The sequence below is a fragment of the Astatotilapia calliptera genome, chromosome 6, assembly GCF_900246225.1.
Source record: "Astatotilapia calliptera chromosome 6, fAstCal1.2, whole genome shotgun sequence".
Taxonomy (NCBI): Eukaryota; Metazoa; Chordata; class Actinopteri; order Cichliformes; family Cichlidae; genus Astatotilapia; species Astatotilapia calliptera.
The window spans coordinates 290,204-317,500 of NC_039307.1; the positions used below are offsets into that span (position 1 = coordinate 290,204).

Consider the following 27,297-nt stretch of genomic DNA (forward strand, 5'->3'; position numbering starts at 1 on the left):
TCTTTGCCACGTTGAGCTGCAGATGATTCTGCTCACACCACGTGACAAAGGAGTCGACCACAGCCCGGTACTGTCTCATCATCCCTGCTGATGCATCCAACCACCAGTCATCAGGAAACTTCTGAAGATGGCAGGTCTCTGTGCAGTGGCTGAAGTCTGTGGTGTAGAGGGTGAAGAGGAAGGGGGAGAGGACAGTCCCCTGTGGTGCCCCTGTGTTGCTGATCACCTTGTCAGACACACAACAATCCAACAATCTGCTGTGAGCCCTCCACCTGCTTCCTGTCAGACTCGGGCTAGCGTCATGAGCACTTTACTGTAAAAGGTAACATCAGTTATTTGCTTTTTAACATCTGCTTTTGGACCCAGCTGACTTTGTGCTGAAACAGAGACAGCTTCATGCTGTCACCAGCAATGATTTCATCTGCCTCTGTCTGCAGGAACTGATGTAGATTAACCACGTCTGGTCCTCCGGCCTCCGCGGCTGTAGCTCAGGGGGTGGAGCAGGTCATATCCTAATTGGAAGGTTGGCAATCCAGTAATAACATATATGTACACAGCTGTTATATTTTAATCTGACCGAGGCCAACAGATAAAAGTCTAACAGTATTTATTTAAGGGTTAATAATATTGTAGTTCCTGCAGCTCACCAGCAGAGGGCGGAGTCTGACGTTGATCTTGCTGTGAGAAACAGCCATGTGATGATGTGGTTATAATAATGATAATAATAATAATAATATTGTAATTGTCTCTGTTCCATGTGAAGGGATTTTCCTTAAGCAGGAGAAATTATCTCCATGAAAAGGAACAGGTTCAGTCATCGCACAGTGGAACAAGTTCTCTTCTTAAAAAAAAAAGAAAAAGGGTTACCTTAAATGCATCATGTTTTTAATTTCGAAGTTCATAAGCATTTTCCTTTTCCATTTCACAATCAATTCTACCCCCAGGTCCAAAAATATAAATAGGAAAAATTCCCTAATATAATATTATTTATAAATACACCCGTCTAGCGATTAATTGCATTAGTGCATGGAGGCAAGACCTCAGAGCATACTCCATAATGTGTTGTACATTATTATATGTATGTTATATGTAGCGTGGTATTTTTCAATTATTTTATGTACCAACATCAAGAAGTCACAAGCAAAGAAAGACCACACCATGATTCGTGTTTAAACAAGGAAAGTTTACTGGTCAAAATAATTTGTTAAACAAATGAAACACATTTTTTTTAACCGCCAAAAAAATTACACGTTCAAAGCAACACAACAGCGGCCCAATATCAGACAGAACTCCACTCTGTAGAGTGAGCAATCTTAATGAAGCAGTTGGTTTTATTTTGTGGATTCGAGCTGCTCTTCATATTTTTGGCCACCAGATGTCACCAGAGAGGACTGTGTTGAAAAGCTTCGAGTAATGAACCGTTTTTCAATACAAGCTTCAGAAAGCTTCTTCTGCCCATCACTAGTGTTATGTGACGGCTGTGTGCAGGCAGGAGTAGTAGTAGGAGGACCCAATGTGCAGACACTCGGAGACGCAAAGTGAACTCAAAACAGCTTTAATGCTGAACTCAAAAGGGTAACAAAACTGAGAATACAAAATACACCTACGCAGACAGAACACACAGCAAGATGAGGGTAGATCACAACACCAACAAACTGAAACACAGGGCTTAAATACACAGAGGGAGCAATCAGGGAGGGAAACAGCTGGGGCAAATCAGGCCTAACGAGACAAAGGAAGCAAAACCAGACACATTTACATGAGACACGGACTTTCAAAGTAAAACAGGAAACATAACACAGACTGAACTTACAGACAGACTCACAAGCAGGCACTGCAACAGAGGGAACAGAGACGTGAGACCAGGGCAGACACGGGGATATAGCCGACAGGGGAGACAGCAACTAAGGATTACACAGAGACATAAACCATAAGAAAGAACTCTAACAAAGAAACCAAAGACTGGAAATGATAAATAATATAATAAACTCAAAAACCCGGGGTCAACGACCCAGGCATCCAAACAGTTTGTGGTCATTTGGAGATCAAGCTGAATTTACTGTATACTTCATATTCACCTTCCTATGTTGTGATTGGAGGATTCATTTTTGCTTTGACCTTTTAACAGATGTTCATTTGCCCCAAGACTTTTTGCTTGTCAGGTTATTTTTCTACAAGTGTACAATAATTATAAGGAATGACCAAATTCAATTACATTAGCCCTTTAATCATATTTGGGTTATGTGTCACCCTTTTTAACTGAGTAGTCCAAAATCAGTCGAATCCACAGTAATCTGTCATACAAAGTCAATATTTGAGAATCTACTCGTTGGGTTCAGGTAGGATCGTAAGGAGACTGGCAGTGGTAACTCACCTTAAAGAAGGAATATCCCTCCACTCAGAATGAGACACTGACAACAACTTAAAGGGAGAAAAGTGATTTGAGTGTATTCAACCTTTAAATGGTCCAAAACATAGACATGAACAAAACATTTAAATCATTTCAAACATGTAAATCTCAACAATGTACAACATATCACTTAAAGTGTCCATAAATGTATCAGGTAGGCTGTCCATTTCAGTTCAGTGCACTTAGTATTCAGGGTTCTTAGTAAGTGTTCAAGTTATTTGGATTGTCTTTGGTCACAGTTTTGCTTTTAGATGCATCAGTTTTTTGTGTTAAGTGGAATCAGATCTGACCCAAAAAGGAAAAAAGTAAAAACATAAAGCGTCTTGAGATCGCAGAAAAAACGTTAATCCAAAAAAATTGCAAATCGTTGCATCCTACCACCCTCCAAGGGAACAGGTGGCCTTCAGATTGAGAACGTCCTTTCCAGGCACCTCCAGTGGCATCCAGTCCTTAGATGGCACCGCTCGGTCCTTGCAGCAGATTTCTACCACATAAAAAAAACAATGCCCCCCTGCACAGCTGCAGACGGGTTTGCCCTCCTCCACGGTTATTCTGCTGGCAGCTGTTTGGATACGGGGCAAATATAAACAATGAAGACAAAGTAAGTGGAGCTCATGAAGTGAATCTCATACACCATGCTCCTCCATAAAACTGAAAAGAAGAACAAAATGAGCCACTCGATTTAACTGTGCCCATAACGACTCAGGTCTTTGATTATTCACTGACCTGCCAGTGATAACACTCTGCCTGTTCAGTCCATGAAACGGCCACACCAGTGTTTCCTACTCCACGATCACATCTCTCTGGATGGTGTTCCAAAGTTCTGAACACCAACCGTGAACAGTGACGACCCTGTACAGCTGGAACTGATCCACGTCAGCTGTTTTAGACACGATGCGCTCCCAGGTTTATCAGCCACAGAGGGAGCACAGCAGGATGCTGGCACTCCTTCACAGAAGATCAGAGTGAGCGCACACGTGCACGCGACTGTGCACAAACACAGCAGACTCTGGAGACCTGTCAGGTGCTTCATCATCATCATCAGTCTGAGCTCACCTGAGATCCACAGCTGCAGGTATTCATCTCAAACACCTAGAGCACTAAACTCCACCAGCTTTAAACGTGATGGAGTTTAAAAGTTTGTCTTCGAAACAGGAACAACATTGGAAATAGGGGTGGGTTTTTATAATCGATTCATCGATTAAAATCGATTCTGGCTTGGATAACGTGAAATCGATTCATTAAAATCCTGAATCGATTTTTTTAATATAAATTTATTTTGCCCGAAATGCCAGAATCTCTGGTGACATCTCACAAAATTTCAAGAACCACCAAACAGTTAAGACAGTAAATGAGAGCAGGAACACGGCTTCTGCACAAAGACGTAAACACACAGCGCGACCCGCGGATCAGAATCAGTGAGATGTCGCCTTTCTCACGGTCGGGGCTGAAAGCCGACAGCTCGCTGATTCTGATGTTTCGGTGGGTCGGCGCTTTGTGTTCACGCCCTTTATGCGCTGATTCTAAAGCTGTTAGTTTGATCTCTCTCCAAACACTATTGACCGAACCAGCAGCAAAAGAAGATCCAAACTACGCTTCACATAAACATCGTCATGTATTCACTCTGACTTTTACTGATTTGCTTCCACCGCGATGCACAGCTCTCTCTCTGTACTTCAAGAACAGTTTCCCTTTCTTCATTATTCGCTTGCTTGTTATGCACAAGTCTACTGTTGTTTACAGCGCTGTCGGCCGCTGTTTTTTTCCCTTTTACATTCTTCCGAAAAGAAAACCTAATTTCTGCCGTTCAATACTGAACAAATTTAAACTTTCTAAAATTATGGAAAATGCAAAACGTTGTGTCTCTAATAAAACCGCTGCAACTCAGAGGTAACGTTCATGTGTTGATTCAAGGTTTTCTTTCGGTTTTGATGTGCTGCAGAATATTTGTATAAAATCCAGGCCAGGAAAAATCACCTTCATGTTTTTCTGTTTTATCTTCAGCTACTTTGACACAAAGGCCTCTGCTGTGACGCTCACACCTGTGATAAAGTCTTGTGTCAGCTTCCTTTTTATTGATAAAAAATATGTAAATATACTGATCTGAATTATAATATTTCTGACTGTCAAAATTTCCCAGATTTAAATCGAATCGAATTAAATCGAATCGAATTAAATCGAATCGTGGATCGAATCGATTCGGGACCTTGTGAATCGGAATTGAATCGATTCTAGAAATCAGTGACGATACCCGGCCCTAATTGGAAACCATCCCGACTTTCATCCCGGGACATGTTTGTTATAATTTCTGGGAAAGCTGCTGAATGACAGCAGAGTAATAATTCCCAGGACGAAGAGAAACTTTCACCTAAACTGGAAGTTTGTTTTCTAATGAGCTGTGACGGCTGCTGCCCTCTGTGTGCCACATTTCAAACACTGACAGCAGTCCTGTTGTTCCTGTATTACCTGCAGAAATACAAGAGCCTACAAATCTTCTGTCTAACCACCTGATCGGCAGGTTTGAGGACAAACGTCTCCTGCCCCGCTGCCACCCCAGGATCTAGACAGACGGGTCCAGTCTTGCCCGGCTGATTCCCAGGAAAATGTTTGAGTTTAACACAGTCGTTGCAGGTTTGGCACCTTCTCCTGAAACTTTGCTCCAGGCTGTTGGCAGTTTTCACTGCGGGCTGTACTTATCTCGCTCCTTTAGTGGTTGCAGTTGCTCATTATGTGACACAAATGCGTCCCCTTTGAGTTTGAGTGGACAGGCTTCCAGGGCAAATGCATATATAAGCTTGTTTCCTGTTTTGTTGGAACAAGGAGCGCGGGATGAAACTAAGCCGTTTATCAGATCAACATGCATCAGAGGGGGTGACGCAGAAATCGATTGACAGATCAAATAATCACAGTTGGTGATGCTGCACTGACTCACACATTAACGTTTGTTAGTGGGAGTGTTTGAGTCCCGTGTGCTGTCGTGCTGATGATAACCGATCAGAGGGATTATTCTTTAATAAAAGGCGATGGTGAAATATTTGGCACCTGATGGAGGCGAAGGATCTGCTCCCATCAGCCACTCTGGATAAAAGTTTCTGACCTGTGTGGAGAATTTGACAGGAAACCAACTTGCTTTCTCTCAGTCCTGAGCTTTGATTGGCTCTTTGGCTGTGGAAACATTTCAGGCCCCTGTATGCACATGTTATATATTAAAGGAATGCCAGAGGCTGTAGGGGTGATGCAGTTCTTTGGAAGTGAGGCTGCAGGTAACCTTATCTACCTGACGAACACACCTGCCTGAATGTGTCTAAGGACAGTGCAGAGAGAGGCGGAGCCCAGATCCAAATCCTTCCAACGTTTTTCATATGAAATGTGTCAGCAGACTTTCAGCTCATAACAACCTCTCAGCCTTCAGAGGGACGTTTACCTGAGCGCACCTTTCTCAGGAACGCAGAATGACCAGAAGCCCTCGTCGCCGCTGACTTGACTCGCTGCGCCGCACAGAGAAAGAAGTTTACAGATCGCAGTGCCTGACCACAGAACAGCCCACACCTCACCCGGCACCGAGCGTACCTGGAGGCAGAGGACGAGCTGCATGCGTCCGTCAGGTGTTTCTGCAAACACAGGTGAGTGCAGACGGCTGCGTTCACGAGTGCTGCTGACGCTCTCTGTATGCACTCGTCTGCATACAGCGGGCTCTGAGCGTAACCATCACTTTCATTCGTTTCCAGTTTTACTACAGCAGACTTCAGATGCATTAACAGTGTGTCCCAGAGCTGCTTTCTGCACACAAGTTAAAATAAATCTGGATTTCACGACGAATAACATCTACATGAAAAAGTTTATATATCAAACAATACTGAGGCAGAGCAGTAGGATGGAGGCCACACTTTTTCAATCCACCCTCATTAATGCTATTTAATCATTTATGAATCAACATGGCTCAGTATAACATAATCAGGCATATACAAGTCTACACACATAAAACAATGTAAGCTGCACCAACCCAGTAAAAAACGACATCTTTGACACGGCGCTGTGATGAGCGCTCCTCTCTGTACCTGTGACGATCATCTTCTTGTATTAGAGTTTAAATCGAGTCATGCTTGGACATTATTTTGCAGCACGTATGGTTATAGGAAACCTTTTTCTGCTCGTTTGCTGCATCTTTAGATTTAATGTAACCATCAGTGAAACCTTGCATCTGTTACTGGTGCTGTTCCACAAAATTGAAGAAGTTCTCGACTGAATAATTCAGTTGTTGTAATGAACTTTTGTAGCACCAAACAACAGCAAAGAATGCAAAGGGATGTTTGGTCTATCATCTGCTTCGCTGTGGAAAAAAAAGCTTTCAGACAGTTTGTATATGATTCATGTGAAACACTGCCACCAGGAATTTAATCTCATTCTGTGTAAGCTATAATCTCCCGGGAATCTGTATAGATTAAAGTCAGCATTCTCATATAGGGTTTATCATATACGGGCCAGACCAAGTAAACACAGACATGAGGTATTTCAAGGTAAAGATTAAAGACAGTGAATCAGGGTTGCAGTTAAGGTTTACAGTTTTATTACCTTCTCATAGTTTTGTGTTTCACTGTGAATTTCTTGTGGTTTTATTGGTTTTATTTCATGTCTCTGTATACCTTACACCAGCGGTCTCCAACCTTTTTTGCGCCATGGACCGGTTTATGCCCGACAATATTTTCACGGACCGGCCTTTAAGGTGTTGTGGATAAATACAACAAAATAAAACTAGTACCGGTACCGAAAAAAAGAAGATTTATTCATAACACACAGGAAAAGACCCAGGGACACCGAGTAAACGATAAAAACGATAACAAAATAACGCTGAAAACTACATTTCACACCTGAGCCTCAACTCTCGCGGCCCGGTACCAAACGACTCACGGACCGGTACCGGTCCGAGGCCCGGGGGTTGGGGACCGCTGCCTTAGATGTATAAAGCTGCCGGGGATAACAGCAGCTCTAACTTCTGCCACACAAGTTCAACATAAACCTGCTCACTGAGCACAAATCCACTCTGGAAACTTCGACAGCTCTGACGGTCAGGCAGGGTGCGGCTCTGCAGGTGAGCCGCTGCTGCTGGGTGGTGCTGTGTGATATCAGACTGTCAGCACACATGAGTTACCAAGCAAGAAATTCACGATCATTTTATTCTTGTGAAGTGCATGAAAGAAAGCAGTTTACAAAGCTGCACCAATCAGTGAGAGGCAGAGGAAAGAGACTGCGTCAATGAGTGACACCAGAGCTGCTCCGTTTTAGCACTGAGCTGAAGCATGAAAAAGGATCACTGACACTCACTGACAATTACAGACACTCACTGACAATTACAGACACTCACTGACACTGACACAGACAATACAATACAATTCTATTTATGTAGCACATTTAAAAAACCACAGGTATGCCAAAGTGCTTCACAGAACGAGTTAGAACAATAATAAATACAAATACAAAACACAAAATACAAATAAAATATACTAACAGGCGGGTGACATAACTAACCAATAATACACCAGGCATAGTAGGCACAACCCGAAAGGCTGAAGGTTAAAACATTATAAATATTAATAAAGCGAAAAAGATAACTTACAGTACACCAAAAATGTGGGCTGTAGGAGGCGGGAAAGCAAGGCTAAACAAATAAGTTTTTAATCAAGATTTAAAAGATTGAATTGAATCAGATGCCTTGAGGGAGGTTATTCCAGAGGTAGGATGCGACAGCGGCGAATGCGCGGTCACCTCTGGTCTTGAGCCGAGATCTAGGTCGCACCAGGAGCCTTTGGCCTGATCTAAGCGCTCTCCCAGGGATATAAAAGCTGAGGAGATCCCTAAGATAGCTGGGTGCGGTGCTATTTATGATTTTAAAAGTGAGCAATAAGATTTTAAAATCAATACGAAGTTTTATAGGGAGCCAGTGCAGGTCAGAAAGAGCTGGAGTAATAGACTCAAACCTGCCAGTTCCAGTTAAGAGACGCGCAGCCGCATTTTGAACGAGCTGCAGTTTGTGAACAAGGGCAGAATGGAGACCAGTGTAAAGGGAATTACAGTAATCTAATCTGGATGTAACAAAGGCATGGATACGTTTCTCCAGGTCCTTACATGGTATGTAGGGCTTGGCCTTAGAGATTAGACGTAGTTGATTGAACTCGATTTAACTACAGAGGACACATGTTTGTCCAACTTGAAGGAACTGTCCAAGACAACACCCAGGGTCCTCACAGTGTCAGAAAGGGAGTCAGCAAAGGGCCCAAAAATACCAGTTAGTTCAGCCCGAGAGGAGGGAGTATCAAAGACTACAATTTCAGTCTTCTTATCATTTAAAATGAGGGAATTGCTCAGTAGCCAGATTTTAACTTCATTCATACAATCGGAGAAGTGTTGCAACGACGACGTGACATCCTCAGCTAGTTCAAAATAGATTTGAATGTCATCCGCATAGAAGTGGAAAGAAATATTGTATTTATCAAAGATTCGGCCCAAGGGTAACAAGTATAAAGAGAACAGCATGGGACCCAGCACGGACCCCTGGGGGACACCAGAGGTGACAGGGGCAATGGAGGAGGAGCAGGTATCCATGGTGACAGAAAAGGACCTTTCTGAGAGATAGGATTTAAACCAGCTAAGGGCACTGCCCGTGATGCCCACCAGATGCTCAAGCCTCATTAAAAGGACATTATGGTCCACCAAATCAAAAGCAGAGGACAAATCAAGCAAAATTAACACCACAGGGCGCCCTGAGTCAGCAATTGAGAGAAGATCATTAAAGACTCTCAGTAATGCAGTTTCCGTGCTATGGTGTGGCTTAAACCCCGACTGAAAATTTTCCCCGATATTATTTGCAACCAAATAAGTTTGAAGTTGGGAATGAACAATCTTCTCTAGGATTTTAGACAGAAACTGGAGTTTGGAAATAGGTCTAAAGTTAGCGAGGTCATTCTGATCAAGGGAGCTCTTTTTGAGTATAGGTTGCACTACAGCGTGTTTATAACAGTGACAGGTTAATTAATGATAAAACACAGGGCCCGATAATGTTAAACCCATCTTTAATAATGCGAGATGGAAGGATGTCATGAGCAGCGTTTGAGTTTTTAGGTGATCAGTTATACCCTTAAGAGTAGGGAGCGAAACTGGATCAAACTGATTGAGGTTAGAAGAGCATCGTAATGCTGGGGCCTGACTCATCACAGGGGGGTGTGAGACTCTTAGAGATAAGATTCTGCCTGTAAAATGAGTTAAAAGATTTTCGCAACGGGCTAAGGAAGCCAATCTAGGCATTTCAGGACAAGGGTTGGACAATGAGTTAAAAGTCTTAAATAAAATATGTGGGTTGTGACTATTATCCGCAATGACACCCGACAGAAAAGCCGCTTTAGCCAACTTAGCAGATTTCTGAAATTCCAGGTGGGTCCTGCGAACGATATCAAAAGACACCTGGAGCCTATCTTTTTTCCACCGTCTCTCAGCTTGGTGGCAAACGCGTCGTAAAGCGCGTAGAGTCATTTAGCCACGGCTGAGAGCAGCTTCTAGGTTGTTTTACTTTCATAGAGGCCACAACGTCCAGTATAGAGGAGCAGGTAGAGAGAAAGGAGTTAGCAAAATCATCAACTGAAGAGGGTGTAGAACGATCAAAGTCAGGGAGAACAGATTTAGAGAAAGCAGCCAAAAATTCAGCCACAGTCCCAGGATTGATTATGCGCACAAGACGTCGAGGACCCTCAAAGCTCTGGTCCAATTTGCATAACTCAGCATCAAAGATGACTGAGAAATGATCGGAGATTCCAATGTTGCTGATGTCCCTGATACAAATGTCCAGTCTATAAGAAAAAATCAAATCAAGGGTATGTCCTTTAAGGTGGGTAGGTGCATTAACCCACTGGATAAGATTAAAAGAGTCAACTAAGGCTAGAAAATCCTTGGCAAACACATCATCTTTACAACAAATGTGAATGTTAAAATCGCCAGTGATAAGACCACTGCCATTCCTCCACCCCTGCCCGAAGGTCTCGGTGAGCTAAAAAAGGCACAATTCGGAGGAAGGAGCTCTGAGAAAGGGAAAGACTCACCGGGACGAATCCAAGTTTCCGTCATGAATAGTAAATCCAGTCCTGTAGCAGTAAAAAAATAGCTCACAATAAAAGTCTTATTAGTCAGCGACCTAACATTTAATAGCGCCATCCGAGTCGAAGACGCCGAGTCGCAGTTGGAAGCACGTCTCGGGCGGCATAGGTTGCCATAACACACGCCGCCTTTAGGAGGCTTAATCCAACATGGAGCCGGCGAATAAACCACTGGGGCGACAGGGCGGGCCTGCAACTCAGCATAGCGACTCAGCATGTCACGTACACTGTGTATGACTGTGTACGTGACAAATAAAATTTGAATTGAATAATTTGAATTATTTGAATCCATCGATGCCTAAACAATCTAAAGGTAAAGTGCTCCCAGAAAGTCGGGGGAAGGCGGAGAGCATCCACATCGACGTCAAAGCCAGCCGTGCCTTTAGGTAAGCCTTAATGCGGACACGGACACCACTCCGTTTACCCCTTTTCCTGTAGCGTCTCCTGTGCAAAGGAAGCGGAGATCATTCCTGAGAGGTGATCCGTCCGCAGCAGAGTGGTATCTCCTAAATTCCACCACGGGTCCGATCCATGGAAGTATGACCCGTAAGTATAGGGTGGCCGGAGACTTAGAAGAGTAAGCCGGTCATAAGTTAGCAATGCAGAGCCACCTGAATAGCATATTAGCAGAAAGGTAAGAAGCAGCAGAGAGCAGTGGAGACGGGCTGCCGAACACACTGGCGCCATCTTTTGATGGACAAACACTCACTGACAAATACAGACAATCACTGACAGTTAGTGGCAGTCACTGACACTGACACTCAGACAATTACAGACAATCACTGACAATCAGACATCTCATTCCATGTTTCCAGCCACAAAGTTCTAATGCTGTATTTGCATTATTTTCCAACGAGGCGCTCCATGAACTGATCTCAATTTAGACAAACAGAGAATCATAATAACCTGTTAATAAACTTTATTTGTATAAAGGGAACAGCTGATATTTTAAAGTCTGATTTCATGTTTGACAGGTAAACAGAGACCAATAAAGCAGTTGTACCACAAGAGCCTGCAGTACTATCTGACGTGATGACATCAGAGGACCTCTTAAACATTCTGGAAGATTTGGGAGATGAAGAGTTTGATAAATTCAAGTGGTTCCTGCAGCATGGTGATGTCCTTCGGGGGCGCCCTGCCATCAGAAAGAGCCGTCTGGAGACGTCAAAGCGACTGGAAACTGTGGACCTGATCATACAAACCTATGAACTCCAAGGAGCTTTGGAGGTGACCAAGGTGGTTTTAGAGAGAATTAACAGAAATGACCTGCTGCAGAGTTTTTCTGTCAGCAGCCCAACAACCGAAGGTCAGTCACAGGAAGAGACAAACACTGCTGTCTGAAAAGGTTCAACAAAGTGCAGGTTATATTCTTTTAATGCTCATAATGTCTGTTTGTCTATCAGTGCACATCAATGGTGGGAAGACTTCAAAGAAGAAAGGGGATGAAAATGATGGTGGGAAAACCGCAAAGAAGAAAGATGACGATAACAATGATGGGAAGACTTCGAAGAAAAAAGCAGATGATGAAGATGGTGGGAAGAGCCCAAAGAAGAAAGGGGACAATGACAGTGATGGGAAGACTTCAAAGGAAGAAGCGGATAATGAAGATGGTGGGAAGACTACGAAGAAGAAAGGAGATGACGGCAGTGTTGGGAAGGCTAAAAAGAAGAAAGGACTTTTCTCCTCTAAGACTCAGGCTCCTACTTCTGAGACTGATGGTAAAACTACTGTCAGGTTTGATAACGTGATGATTGGCTAATTAACAAATACTCAATATTTGTGATGTCGTTGCATTTCTAATCCAAATCTTTTACTGAATTTTAACTTTACAAAGGTTGGAGATAGGGATGGGCGGTAGAAACGATATAAATTTGGCCAACAGTAGAGATTTTGACTATAGTCAAAGGAGCTTGCAAAGAAAAGCGTCTGGACTTCTTTAAGTTGGTTGAAGACGTTTCACCTCTCATCCGAGAAGCTTCTTCAGTTCTAAGGTCAAATGGTGGAGAGTCCCAGATATAAACCTAGTGGGAGTTTCCCCCCACAGAGGGACAAAAGGACCCCCTGATGATCCTCTAATCGCCTGAGCCAAGGTGGGAAACTGGGTGTGGGTCCCAGACGCTTTTCTTTGCAAGCTCCTTTGACTACGATGACCTGGATGACTGAGAACCTTCACAGACATTTTGACTATACCGCTCTACTACGATAGCGCATGTTGATGGTGTCATCAAGCTGCCTGTTTTGGTCGAAAGCATTGCAGCGGCTGCAAACAATTCAATTCAATTCAATTTTATTTATATAGCGCCAAATCACAACAAAAGTCGCCTCAAGGTGCTTCATAGATACAGAGAAAGTAGCATAAACAGCATAAACTGGAAATTATGGCGGGCGACAGTAAAAGCAAAGAGACGGAGCACTTTTGGAATATGGGGAAAGCCAAAAACTGCGCTTCCTCCACTTCCATACCATTAATTCATTAATGCTGAATTCTCTGCAGCTGCTCTATTCCCATGTTGTTGCAGTATATTAATGACTAACCTCGTATTGTGGATGGATTATCTCAGTTGTTCTCCTGACTGAGGTTTGGTCCGTTTACAGCATCCTGCCATGTGATTGCATTTGTCCCTAACCACCAGAAACCCTCATGTTAACTTTTATTGAGTGAAAAGAAGTTAGCGCTCATCCTCCAGCTTCACTGTGCTAATGCTATGCTAACGTAGCTGTTTTGCTAGCGATCACGTAGCACAACATTATATACCAGCTAGCCCAACTTCAGTAACCCTATAAACGTCACTGCTGTTTAGTTTTCTATCTTCATTTATGTTGGAAGTGATAGTAGAGCTGTACGTTTGAATTTGTTTTAGAAATCTCTCAGTCTGAACATGCTATATCATGTTTAGGTAACTAGCGAAACTAGCGAGCTAACTTCCTGCTAACTTCTAACTCTGTTAAATGTAATAAATTCTGTTTTCATGGATGCCTGGATGTTAAACTTAATTGTTACACCTGGTAAAGCAGCAACGCTGATCATTTTATTAAAGATGAAATAATTTAGACAGTTTTTAACTCTCAGTGACGCCACAGTGATCGTTTGACTTTGGGACCTGAACCTGACAGAGTTTAGGACCCAGATTACTCCGTGACACTCCTGACTACGGCAGCTGTAATGCTCCAACAATCCATCAAGCGATGCGGCTTCGTAGCTTAGCAAAGTCAGACTAAAACATTTTTGACAGATTTTTGAGCACCGTGTAGCACATAAAATCGGTTTGAGGTCAATAAGCACAACCAGAATTCATACATAAGGCGCTATGTCGATTTTTGAGAAAATTATAGGATTTTAAGTGCGCCTTATAGTGTGTAAAATACGTTATACAGAAGAAAAGAATATATCGCGATACATATTGTTACCGCACATGCTTCAAATTATACCATGATGTGGATTTTAGGTCATATCGCTCAGCCCTAGTTGGAGATTTCACTAGACTATTGTGTTTTAATCATTCTATATACTACCTAGCATACTTGCAGTTTACCTTGGACATAGCTTACTAGAGAAGATTTAAACTAAAGGTCAAAGTTCTAAACTGAAACTTTCACTTCAAAGCTTGGTAAACACAGCAGTAGTGTCTCTGTAGTTAGCTAAAACAATGAAGTTATTCACTCTTTTCTGCCATTTATGGGAGGATAACAACATGGGAAACTGAGCAAAGAAAACATGATTTGTAGTTATTCACCTCCCATATCAACCTAAGTGTATGAACACATTTTCTGCTGTTTGCCATAACCAAATCACTTAAATGACGTTATAAGAGTTTTTTCAAAATGTTATATAAAATTTTTTTTTCTCCATATTGGTAACAACTACTACCATCTGAAACCAAAAGAGTAGACCATTGTATACTTTCATTAGCACTAGTCTTTATATCACTGGTTTAAGGAATATTTTAAAATGTATAAAATTATAATAACTACAAACAGCTGAAACATCGTAATTTATGCCAGTAAACCTGATATGGGCTCGGGGCTGAATAATCCTCGATATCTTAATTATACACTTTACACTTTCGTTTTTTTATCCTTCATTTTTGACATAGATATGATGGTTCCAGTACCAGAGCCACATCCCATCACATTTTACCAGCAGATGCTTCAGTCAAATTTCCAGGATAAATTTTTGGGTGCAGAAGAAGAGTGGGCAAAAGACACACAGCATCTGGCTGATATCTACACAGAGCTGTACATCACAGCCAGGTGTGGCGCACATTTCCACACACAGCACGAGGTCCGAACGTTAGAAAAGGCATGGAAGCCAGCAGAAGCAGAGAAATCAATTCAACCCACAGACATGTTTGAGCATCCTTCTGGAGAATCCAAACCCATCAAAACAGTGATGACCAATGGAATCGCAGGAATTGGAAAAACTTTCCTTGTCCAGAAGTTTGTTTTGGACTGGGCTGAAAAAAGATCCAATCAAGATGTGCATCTGATTTTCCCCTTCACCTTCCGTCAGCTGAATCCTCTGAAGGGAGAAAAGTTCAGTTTGGCAGAGCTCATTCATGAATGCATCCCAGAAACTGTAGGCATCCCACAGGAGGCTCTTAATTACATCTTTACAGATGTTCAGTCATCAGGAATCACCAACTATGACAAGAGTAAATTCAAACTTCTGTTTGTGTTTGATGGGCTGGATGAGAGCCGCCTTCATCTCGACCTTCATTCTGAAGACATTCGCTCTGTCGATGTAACAAAGGCAACAGTAACAGATGTCCTGCTAAGAAAACTCATTAATGGAAAACTGTTATGCTCTGCTCGCATCTGGATAACCACACGGCCTGCTGAAGCGAATCAGATCCCCCAAGAGTTTATAAACAGCATCACAGAGGTCAGAGGGTTCACTGAGCCCCGGAAGGAGGAGTATTTCAGGAAGAGATTCAAAGATGAGGAACAGGCCAACAGGATTGTCTCCCACATCAAAACATCACGAAGTCTCCTAATCCTGTGTAACATCCCAGTCTTCTGCTGGATCACTGCAACAGTTCTGGAGGATGTGTTGAAAACCAGAGAGGGAGGAGAGCTGCCCAAGACTCTGACTGAGATGTACGCAGAGTTCCTGATGTTTCAGATTGATCGGACAAAAGAAAAGTATGGCCTAGAGAAGAGCATTCAATACATTACGTCATTAGCAAAACTGGCCTTTGAGCAGCTGGAAAAGGGCAACCTGATCTTCTATGAGAAGGATCTGAGAGAGAGCAGCATTGACTTTGTCTCAGCATGTGGAGGAGTTTCCACAGAGATCTTTAAAGAGGAGCGAGGGAGGAAAGGGAAAGACAAGATGTTCAGCTTCGTCCATCTGAGTGTTCAGGATTTTCTGGCTGCTTTTTATGTGAAGATGTCTCTAATAAACAGCAACAAAAATGTGATGCCTTTACCACGAATGTCTCTGAAAAACCTTCGACTCCTTTTTAGCAAAACATCTTCGAAGAAGATCCACAGGATTTCCATTGACAGGGCCTTAAAGAGTCCAAATGGAAGCCTGGATTTGTTCCTTCGCTTCCTTCTGGGTCTTTCACTGCAGACCAACCAGGAGAAACTACAGAACTTGTTGATCAAGACGGACAGTAACCCACTGGCCAATCAGAAAACAGCCCAGTACATCAAGAAGAAGCTCAGTGAGAATCTGTCTCCAGAGAGAAGCATCAATCTGTTCCACTGTCTGAATGAGCTAAATGATTCTTCTCTAGTGGAGGAGATCCAACAGTCCCTGAGATCAGGAAGGCTCTCCACAGAAAAACTATCTCTTGCTCAGTGGTCAGCTCTGGTCTTCATCTTGCTGTCATCGGAAGAAGATTTGGGCGTGTTTGATCTGAAGAAATACTCAGTTTTTGCTTCAGAGGATGCTTTTCTGAGACTGCTACCAATAACGAAAGAAGCCAGCAAAGTTCTGTAGGTGGACAGATAATACGTAATACGTATGTAGGGGTTTTGTCAACCAATAACATTTTCAGTCTGTGTCATACTGATTTGTCTTACTGAATCATTTTAGTCGAGTAAACAAAAAATTGTATAGTTGTTGTTGTTGCTATTCTTGCTCCATGTGAAAGAGTATCACTTTGTTTCACTAACTCTCCTCCAGGCTGAGTGCATGCAATCTGTCAAAGAGAAGCTGTTCAGCTCTATCCTCAGCTCTTAGCTCTGAGCCATCCAGCATGCGAGAACTGGACCTGAGTAACAACGACCTGCACGATTCAGGAGTGAAGCTGTTGTCTATTGGGCTGGGGAGTCCAAGCTGTACACTGGAGAAACTCAAGTAAGTCCAGATCATTCAACCCCCCACAATCACACGTGTAAGGACCGAAAGAACATTGCCTGTAAATTTCAATTAAACGTAAAGCATTACATTTTTTGTCTTATTTTTCTGTGTCAGCAAATGAATCTATATAAATTCCAGTGACGACATTATGCAGACAGTTAGAGCATCATGGCTTTGTTCATTCTCCCCTCAAAGATAAGGCACATATAATCAGTTCAGTTTGTTTGCTTGTTAACAGTCTAGCATCCACAGTTTTCAAGTTATCATGTTTAAATTTCGTATGGTAGTAGATACCAATAACATCTCGAGCTGATTTCATTTTATATCTCTCTCTCGGTGCATACTCAGCCTGTCAGGCTGTATGATCTCAGGGAAGGGCTGTACTTCTCTAGCCACAGCTTTGAGAGCCAACCCCTACCATCTGAGTGAGCTGGACCTGAGCTACAACCATCCAGGAGACACCGCCACCAAGCTGCTTTCTGCTGGAGTGGAGCATCAACACTGGAAGCTTAAAATTCTCAGGCAAGAGATTAAAATGAGACTCACACAGTGTTTTTGTGTCACACTGGTGGGATTGGCTGGTTCACAGCTGCTAATAGCTACTGAAGGTTTAGTCTTTGGGAAGTCTTGGATTAAAGACAAATCCATGTTCAATTAGTCTGGTTATCAGACGATCTGAGACTTTATTCATTGTTTGTTAACATTTAATGTAACATCTGGGCGAGTGTGTCTTTGTTAAGTCTAAAAAGCGTCTTATACAAGGGCCCACCTGACTCGGAGTGAATGTCGTCATCAGACAATGAATGTGAGGCTGAGTGTGGACGTCAACTTTTTTGGACTACACAAAATCTTCAATGCAACACTAGAATGCACCACAAACAGAAACACACTTCAGAGTTATGACTGTCTGTGTGTGCAGCACAGATTACAGCTCATCTCAGTGGTGGATATGACTGAAGGTCGTGATTCATTAAAAAATCTTTCTGAAGTGTCATTCAGACTTTGTTTGTCATCCAGGCTGGAGCATGGTGGAGAGCAGAGGCTGAAACCTGGTTTGAAGAAATGTGAGTGTTTGTTCTCTTTGATTCATGAAGTCAGCATATGTTATAGCTTCAATCTGCAGGTTATTCTGAATTTGACTAAAGAGCCAGAACAATGAATCATTGTGATGTTTTTCTTCAGTCTTTTCATAAATCAGCAGACGTCGCATCAACTGATAATAATAATCAAATAATAATATTTATTTCTAAAGCACACTAAAAAACCAAGGGTATACCAAGGGGCTTGACAAAATAAGATAGGAAAAGGAGATGGGAGGGAAAAGAGAAAGAGAAAGGACCCGGCACATATTAAACATAAAACCATGACAATCATAATACATACAAGTATTTAACAAAGCATAACAGATAAAAATGTATCAACACACACACCAAATATTAGCTAGATGGAAAAGCAAGATTAAATAAATAAGTCTTTAACCGTGATTTAAACAATGGCATAGAGTCAGACGCCCGGATAGCAGCAGGAAGATTGTTCCATAGACTGAGGCAGCTACAGCAAACACACGGTCGCCCCGAGACTTCAGCCGAGAACACGGTTGCTCCAGAAGAAGTTGGGTAGCAGGAAATCTAAGTGCTCTGAAAGGAGCACTTAGATTTCCTGCTACCCGTCAAAAGGCGTGCCGCCGCATTCTGGACAGTCTGCAATCTAAGGAGAAGGGAGGAGGAAAGGCCAATGTAAAGAGAGTTGCAGTAGTCCAACCTGGAAGTCACGAATGCGTAAATACGTTTTTCCAGGTCATTGTGTGGAATATAGGGCTTAGCCTTAGAAATGAAGCACAGCTGATTAAAAGTAGACCTCACAACAGCAGACACTTGCTTGTCAAATTTAAACGAGCTATCCAGTAATATGCCCAAATTACTGGCATAATCAGAAGGGGAGCTAGCAAAAGGCATCAGAGCAGCACACAATTGGTCGCGGGGGATTTTACTATCGAACACCACGATCTCCGTTTTCTTTTCGTTCAGGACAAGAGAATTACTCTTGAACCAACCTTTAACCTCACGCATGCATTCAGGAAAATAGTGAAAATACATAGCAAGATCGTCAGTAATCTCAAAATAAATCTGTATATCATCAGCATAGCAATGAAAGGCAATATTATACTTCTCAAAAATTGCTCCAAGGGGGAGCAGATATAATGAGAAGAGAACAGGGCCTCTCTTCTCATTATATACACCACAGCGTAAAGGTACTGATGAAGATGAGAAGTTGCCCAAATTAACCGAAAAAGACCTGTCAGCGAGATAAAATTTAAACCAGTTAAGGGCAGTGCCTCTTTTACCCACAGTATGCTCAAGTCTTAATAGAAGAATGTTATGATCGACCATATCAAAAGCAGAGGGAAGGTCCAATAAAACCAGGACCACAGAGCGTCCAGAGTCAGTGCTTACAAGAAGGTCATTGAGAACGCTAAGCAAGGCCGTTTCAGTGCTGTGCCGCGGCTTAAAGGCAGACTGAAATTTCTCTGCAATGTTGTTCGTGTCTAAATATGCCTGAAGCTGAGAAAGAACTAGTCGCTCCAGGATCTTGGACAGAAACGGAAGCTTAGAGATCGGTCTATACTTCAAGAGATCATAACAATCAAGATTCTTTTTTTTCAGAATAGGCTGGACTACAGCATGCTTAAAGGCCAGTGGGACAGATCCAGAGAGTAGAGAAAAATTCATTAAGAATAAAATGCTCGGTCCAATTACATCATAGCAGCCCTTAACAATGCGTGATGGGAGAATATCAAAGACAGCATTGGTGTTTTTCAGTTGATCGACCAGCTGCTTCAGAGTCGAAAGTAACACGGGCACGGCATACGGGGGTTGTGACCATAAGCCAGAAGGACTTTGGAAAGAAAAGATGCCTTAGCCATTTTAGCAGTTTGAAACTGTGAGCGGCTAGTCTGTAACATATCATAAGAGACCTGAAGTTTATCTTTTTTCCACTTTCTCTCATCACGGCGACAAACATGTCGTAAGGCACGCGTAGTATCGTTAAGCCAGCAATGAGAGTAGGTTCTAGGGCGCTTCATTTTAGTGGGAGCAACAGAATCAGGAATAGAAAAACAAAGAGATAACGGGATATTAGCACAACCATCAACCGAACAGAGAGAACAGTCGTCAGGTACAGCCAAATCAGGGGTAGATGAAAATAATGATAACAAAATATCAGCATAACCATCAGATGAGCGAACTGAGCAGCAGTCAGGTATCATGAATGCCAAAACTAAAAAAAGACACAGCAAACTTTAACACAGCTTCAGAGCTGAGTACACGTAGCAGACGAGAAGTAGCTACAGACTGCGGTCCAACGGCAGATAAGCCAATATCAAAAATAATTGGGAAATGATCTGAAATCCCATTTATATCCTTAATGCAGATATCCAGGCCATACGTAAAGACCAAGTCCAAAATATGGCCTTTAACGTGGGTTGGTTCATTTACCCACTGAAGGAGGTTAAAAGAGTCCATAAAAGCCAGAAAGTGTCACGGCTGCCGAGGCGAGCCGTGTGGATATAGAAGGAGGACCCAAGATGCAGGCAGTGGATGAGATACCGGTGGTTTTATTTACAGAGGTGTAGTGGCAAACAAACAGTGGGGCATAACAAACAACTAAAGACACCTAAACTGGGAGAACTAAAATAACAGACCTGGGAGCATATGACAACGGATGATGAATAGCAGAGAGACGCAGACGAGGAACAGGACACCGTGGAACACAGGGTAACAGACTGACACAGAGTTACACAGACTGACACGGAGGAACACAGACGAACCGGCAACAGGCAGGAGAACACACAGGGCTTAAATACACACACCAGTAATCAGGGGATGAGAGACAGGAGGGCAACACAGCTGGGAGGAATCTGGGCTGACGGGACAGGGGAAACGTAAACTGATCACACTCACATACGACACGGACCTTCACAATAAAACAGGAAACTCAGATACATGGAACCAGACAAGACATTGAACTAAACAGACAGATTCACAAACAGATGGGGAGACACCATAGACAGACAGGTACAGACGCAGACTCAGAGGCAGATCGAAAATAACACAGAACTTAAACAATCATCATCTAGAAAATGATAACAAACCAAAAGCGCCAGAAAGTCTTAAGCAAGCAGGCCATCCTTACAACAGATGTGTATGTTCACCAAGAATAAGAACAGAGTTATATTTAAAAAGAACGGAACCCAAGAGATGAAACACTCGTCATATTTGGGTGGTCGGTAGACCAACACACACAGAGTGCTCGTGGAAGCAGTCATCTCCAATAACTGAGCTTCAAAGCTAGCAAAGTTAGGTGAGGAAGGTTACCGAACATTATATACGTCATATATAAAAACCGAGGCTAAACCACCTCCCCTACCAGAAAGCGTCGGTGAACTAAAATAGGCACAGTCCAAAGGAAGAAGTTCAGAGAAAGGGATGAGCTCACCAGGGCGAATCCAGGTTTCCATAAGGAATAAAACATCAAGGCTGTTAGTAGAGAAAAGGCATTTAAAACAAAGGTCTTTTACCAGCGACCTGACATTAAGCAATGCAATCCGTGGCCAGGGTAGTAAGTCACCTCTAGAAGCACGATGTGCTTAGATTGCTTCAACAAATCCCCGTTGGCGCAACGTTATCCAAATCCGAGCAGGAAAGCGTGTTGCAGAACGGGCAGAGGAGGCTTGATGATCAACTGGGTAAATCCAGCAATGATTAAGCAACTTAGCGTCAGAGCAGTCCAGGGAGAAAATGATGCCGTGTCCAGGTGAGCATGTACATGGTCCGTAATTCTGGCTCTGAGAAAGGCCCTGAGACGGACGCGACGGCCACTCCTTCTTCCCCGCTTCCTGTAGCGCTTCTTGTGGAGATTAGGGAGGAGAAGCTGAAGGACGAATCCAGTTGTGGTAGATTAGTGCTGCCCACACTCCAGCAGGGGTTGGCTCAAAACAAATGGTAAGAATGAAGATTTAAAAGTGTTTGCCTGTCATATGTAATCAGTGCACAACCACTAGATGAACATACGACTAGAAAAAAAATAATAAAAAACACAGTGCCGAGGTCAATAAGTGAAGGTAAAGGGAAAAGGGAGGGTAAAAAGTGGCGAGACAGACACATGGCAAGTCAAGCACACCGGCGCCATCTTAACTCAGCATGCAAATATGACAAATCGCTGCTGCTGTTTCTTCTTCGCTCTCTCAGATTTCTGCGAACTCACACTGGACACAAGCACAGCCAACAGAAACCTCAAGCTGTCCGACAACAACAGGAAAGTGACGGCACTGTCGACGCAGGAGCCTTACGCCCAGCACGCAGAGAGGTTTGACTTCTGCCTTCAACTGCTGTGCAAGCACGGTGTGACTGGTCGCTGTTACTGGGAGGTGGAGTGGAAAGGAGTGGTGGATATCGCAGTCAGTTACAGAGGAATCAGAAGGAGAGGAGACAGTATCGACTGCAAGTTTGGATGCAACGGTCAGTCGTGGAGTCTGATGTGCTCTGATGTTGATCACTACTCTGTGTGGCACAACAACACAAGGAAAGACATCTCCTCCTCCTCCTTCTCCTCTGTCTCTAACAGAGCAGGAGTGTATGTGGACTGGCCTGCGGGCACGCTGTCCTTCTACAGAATCTGCTTTGGCTCAAGGACCCTCCTCCACACCTTCCACACCACATTCACTGAACCCCTTTATCCTGGGTTTGGGTTCTGCACATTGTTGTTCGGTTCTTCTGTGTTTCTGAGTTCTCCGTAGAAACGAGAGTCTGGGCTTATGTCGAAAAGCGACTTGATGTTTGACTCACTGTGACGTGAAGTCAGCGCCTTTATGCTCCGGGTGGCTGAATATGTAGGCGTGTTCTTGTTATCGTACTTTCTCACTGATGTGTCTTTGAACTTGTGTGTGTTTTGCTATGTTTCTATGTTTTTGTAAATCAGGCCGCTGAAACGAGCCCACTGGGTTCATAAATAACTTAAATCTTCTGGACACAGCTGGTCGTTGTGCTCACGAGCAACACCACCGACCTAACCCCTAACCCCTAACCCTAACCCAAAATTATTGTCTGAAGGCAAAGAAAGATGCCCAACGGATTTACTTTGCCAAATGGACCATCCCAGCCTTGCTGAATTGGTCTATTTGATTGATCTTTGTTTTTATTGTTTATTTTATTTTCACTTGCTCCACACGGGACAGACGTGACTGGGGAAAGAAAGAGGGAAAGAAAAACAGCGGGGAAGAGGGACGGGGATAAAGGGCAAAAACCAAAAACGAGGTGGGGGGACAAGAAATACATATATGTCTTCGGAACAACATACCAAATCCAAGATATGTCCTTTAGAATGAGTGGAAAACCCAAAACGTTCCAGGCAGGATTTTGTCATTGTCCATATGAATATTGGAGTCACAAACAATTATCAGATTTGGAGAAAGTTCAGAGAAGTGAGTGAAAAGAGCAGCAAAGTCATTTAAAAACTCCTCATTTGGCTCAGGTAGCCGATAAACAGTACATATGATGGTGGGGGTAGATCCAGGGAGCTGTAATGCAATGTATTCAAATGAATGGGAGGGAGGGGCAGAGACAGGGAGAACTCTCCTTCTGGTGAATTATTCAATACATTGTTATTGTTAACCCTTTAAATCCCTGTAGAACCGGAACCGTGTAAGCTAGCACAATAATTTGTTTTGCATATGAAACCGGAGGAGTTGTACTTACATCTGATGCCATCAGCTTGTCCTCGGTCACGGTTTCCTTCCACATAAAGCTTTGCAAAAACTGCATAAAAAGCGCTTGCAGGAACAAAAACATAATATTCCAGAAACAGGCTTTGCCGATCCGATCAGCTGTTCGTAACACTTCCCACAATGAAAACGACGTCAACGCGAACTATCGCATGTCCGCCATTTCCTGTCCGAAACCGGAAGTGACGTCATTTTCGCGGAAAATGTAGTTTTTTACTTGTAGGCCTTAAAAGCCTATAGTGGTGTTTTTATAAGTCATGTTTGACTCTATACTTTCCTGAATAGTTTCTGGGATGCTTAGAACTCAGATTGCACTGCTGGAAAGATTTTATTTTGATGCACGTGCTGTTTTCTTTGCAAATTTGCATCATAGGATTGTTTTTTGTTTTTCCTGCAGTATATAAAAATTGCTGTATCTCCAAAATAAAACTATGAAGACACTCAAAATAAATTTCCTGTGGTGGGAAACTATTTTTGCAACTTTTTGTATTTAAAGTTTTGAGGGATAAACCTCTTAAATTTCTCCAAGTAGAAATATATGTAAACAAAACAAAAGCGATTTTCAATTTTTTTGTAGTTTATTGCACTTTTTTGTAATTAATGTAATTACTATGCACTTAATGCAGACATATTATTAAAATATGGGCTATAACAGTTGTATTGATGTATAGCAACTTGAAATGCTCCCAAAAATGGCTCCACAGCATGTTAATAAAATAATATAAGCTCTGGCGGACTTGGTTCTATGGTAGGTCTTATAGGGTTAAATAAATATCGTCAAATAATCGAGATCTCAATTTCAGTGAAAATAATCGTGATTATCATTTTTGCCATAATTGAGCAGCCCTACTTCATGTTCAACCATGTTTCTGGTGGGTGGTGACGTTTGTACTGATCTTTGAGGGGTGGAGTCAGCAGACTGAAGCCACGCCCACCACCTGCACTGGAATCAAACACCATTGTTTTTAGGAGGTGAAATTGCTGACTGAAGTTTGCCATCAGAGCTCTTCTGTGCATCTTTTAACACTTTGGGAGGCGAGCAGCTTTTCCTTTTTTCCTCAAACAGTTACTGCAATGTGAAAGTTGGTCCTACAGTTTAAAAACCAATGAAAGATGGTTCTGTTTATAAAGCTGTCACTGGGTAGCTATGCTGGATAGAAAACTAGATTTTTTTTTTTTTATTGGAGGAAAATACACACATCCTTGTTTGAACCTACAGCGGTTCAATGAACTCGGGGCTGTTGTCATTAAATTGTTAGGATCTGAATGTGACAGATTTAAAGGGAAAACGGCAAGAACACAGAGGACGAGCGGAGGCGCTTCCAGCTGCTGAGCACCAATAACCAGGCACAGTGAGTTTGATGAGTTTGACTCTGCAGGCTGTCTGAAGGTCACACTGAGCCCACGTCACGTAAACTGTACGTACAGAAATACAGTTTAAATGGAGCACAGTAAACCTGCAGCAGCTCGACAGGAAACAGCTCAACTTTTAGCGACGTGTGTATAAAATGAACTTCACACACAGTTCGATGTCACGTTTATTTCTGACTTTGCTTTTGTGACAGTTCAGTCTGGTCAGCTCCAGTCTCAGCTGTCTCAAGCTTCCCTCCTCTCGTCTCCCGTCTCGCTAAAAAAGGGGGAAAGACTGTCATCAGGCCAAACGCCACCAGCTGTGTTCTCACCTGCCGCCCCAGCACCACCCCGTTGAGCTCACTGTGCCGCTCCTCCCCTGCAGCCGAGTCATGGACCACACCTCCGGCACAGTGTGGAAAAACTGCACAAAAATAAAATGTGTCTGGTGTCTATTTCAAAGCTCCCTGCCCATTCCTCCTCCTCCTGACCACCGTCTGCTTCTGAGTCCAGTAGTTCCTGACACCTGTGACCAAACCTTTGTGCCTGCATCAACCTCCGTCTTTGTGGACTTTAAAGAGAGAGGCTGGAGGTTGTGAGATACAGGTGGAGTGTTTGATGCACTGTGAGAATGTGACACACACACACACACACTTACACTTAAAAATAAAGGCCAGAGGAATGTTAGCGGTGATAATCAGACGGCAGAGATAAACTCGGCCTCCTCAGTCCTGGGAAACAGTGCTTGAGTGCCGGGGTAGCCTCAGTGTCTGTCTGTCAGTGCTTTACTGGTGGTCTGCTTCATGCTGGGGAATCTGAGGTCAGGACAACAACATCCGGCTTTATCTCGTCCTCGGCCCCTCGCTTCATAAATGTCATAAACATGCTCTTTTAGCTCCTCCCCCTTTGAAACTACCTTCCACTTTGGCCAAATGTCTTCTGACTGGCTGACCACAAAAACAGGCCTGTCCAGCAAGTGGGTGGGGCTTCAGTATGTGAGATGACTATACAAAGACCCTCCCTCTGCATGACCTCATACAGATCAAAGGGTACAAAATAGTGCCTGAACCCGAGCATTCAGAGCAGCTGGATAATATCAATAATTAAAAAAATTAATATACCATCATTTTGTTGCATATGAATATTTATTTTTTTATTATTGATATTGAAAACTGAAAGTTGTGCTTGGGTTCTTGGTTTCACTGCAGTGTGTGACAATCCGTGCTGGCCAAGTTACTTTGAAAAAGTAATTAATTATAGTTACTAGTTACTTCTGTAAAAAAGTAACTGAGTTAGTAACTGAGTTACAAGATTCTAAAAGTAATTAATTACTTGAAAAGTAACTATTGTGTTACTTTAAAAAACACGTTTAACCCTCTGAGGTCCAGGGTGTAATCGGCCATTTTTAACCACTTCTGATGTTTCCTCCACATTTCACCTTTAAAACTGTTTCCTTTGCCTTGTTTGGTCTCATCAGCACAGCCTCACGTGTCTGAATCTACAGTCGTGTTTTCATTTTGACTACTGTAGTAACACAACTGATCTAAAATCAGACAAAAAACATCAAATTCGAGTAGAAAAGTTTTTTTACTGTAACAACCACAAACATGTTCATTGAATCATATTTCATAACTTTAAATTATAAACGGCCAATTTTAAAATCATATGCACAAGTTTTCAAACAAAGTTATTTGCAGCCATTTACCTTTGACCCTTTTTTTAAATAACCATTTCAAACTATTTACAGAACAATCAGCTGTTCTTCAATAAGGTGCCACAAATTATTTGTGCCACTGCAAATATTTCTGTCCACTATAAAGGAAACATCACAGCCTGATACCTGCAGGTCTGACAGCAGCAGGTGTATCACTCCTGTTTCTACCTGGAGACAGCAGCCGCCTCATTGTTCTGACACACAAAACTATCCACAACACTACACACTAACTACACAAGACAACACATTAACTACACACTCCAAACACGCTAAACGTCACAAATCTCTCACATCTCAAAACTCGCTCTCTCTCTCGCCGTCACTCCTAAATCTTCCCCCTCTTCGTAAACGTCATGTTGCTATATCACTTTTGATTGGTCGACATGGTGCATTTTTCCACCAACACGAACGGGCTGTTTTTTGTTTTGTTTTTTATTTTTAGCTCATAAGCAGAGAGTGCTCGCTGCGCTGTCCTTAGACAGTAAACGTGACCAAACTATTGAGGAAAAACGCAAGTATATATTGCTTGATTGATTGATTGAAAATACTTTATTCATCTCGAGGGAAATTGGGTTAAGGCTGCCAGCCGTGCCA

The 27,297-nt window shown here is 42.7% G+C and overlaps 1 protein-coding gene across 1 annotated transcript; it reads left to right on the plus strand.

The window, feature by feature from the left end:
• The first annotated feature begins 280 nt into the window (after positions 1-280).
• Positions 281-22,968, plus strand: LOC113023452 (NACHT, LRR and PYD domains-containing protein 3-like). The gene is made up of 10 exons (XM_026169452.1): positions 281-322; positions 438-523; positions 4,883-6,033; positions 11,526-11,857; positions 11,955-12,269; positions 14,646-16,494; positions 16,685-16,858; positions 17,210-17,383; positions 17,879-17,925; positions 22,108-22,968. The coding sequence occupies exons 4-10, from the start codon at positions 11,584-11,586 to the stop codon at positions 22,653-22,655; spliced, it is 3,381 nt and encodes a 1,126-aa protein (XP_026025237.1). The 5' UTR covers positions 281-322; positions 438-523; positions 4,883-6,033; positions 11,526-11,583; the 3' UTR covers positions 22,656-22,968.
• Positions 22,969-27,297: the final 4,329 nt, after the last annotated feature.

What these genes read in the sequence shown, in the direction of transcription:
- LOC113023452 (XM_026169452.1), top strand. Translation starts at nt 11,584, where the DNA reads ATGACATCAGAGGACCTCTTAAACATTCTGGAAGATTTGGGAGATGAA. An exon ending in CAGCAGCCCAACAACCGAAG is followed by an intron (nt 11,858 to 11,954) that starts GTCAGTCACAGG and finishes TTTGTCTATCAG; the next exon opens with TGCACATCAATGGTGGGAAG. An exon ending in GAAACCTGGTTTGAAGAAAT is followed by an intron (nt 17,926 to 22,107) that starts GTGAGTGTTTGT and finishes TCGCTCTCTCAG; the next exon opens with ATTTCTGCGAACTCACACTG.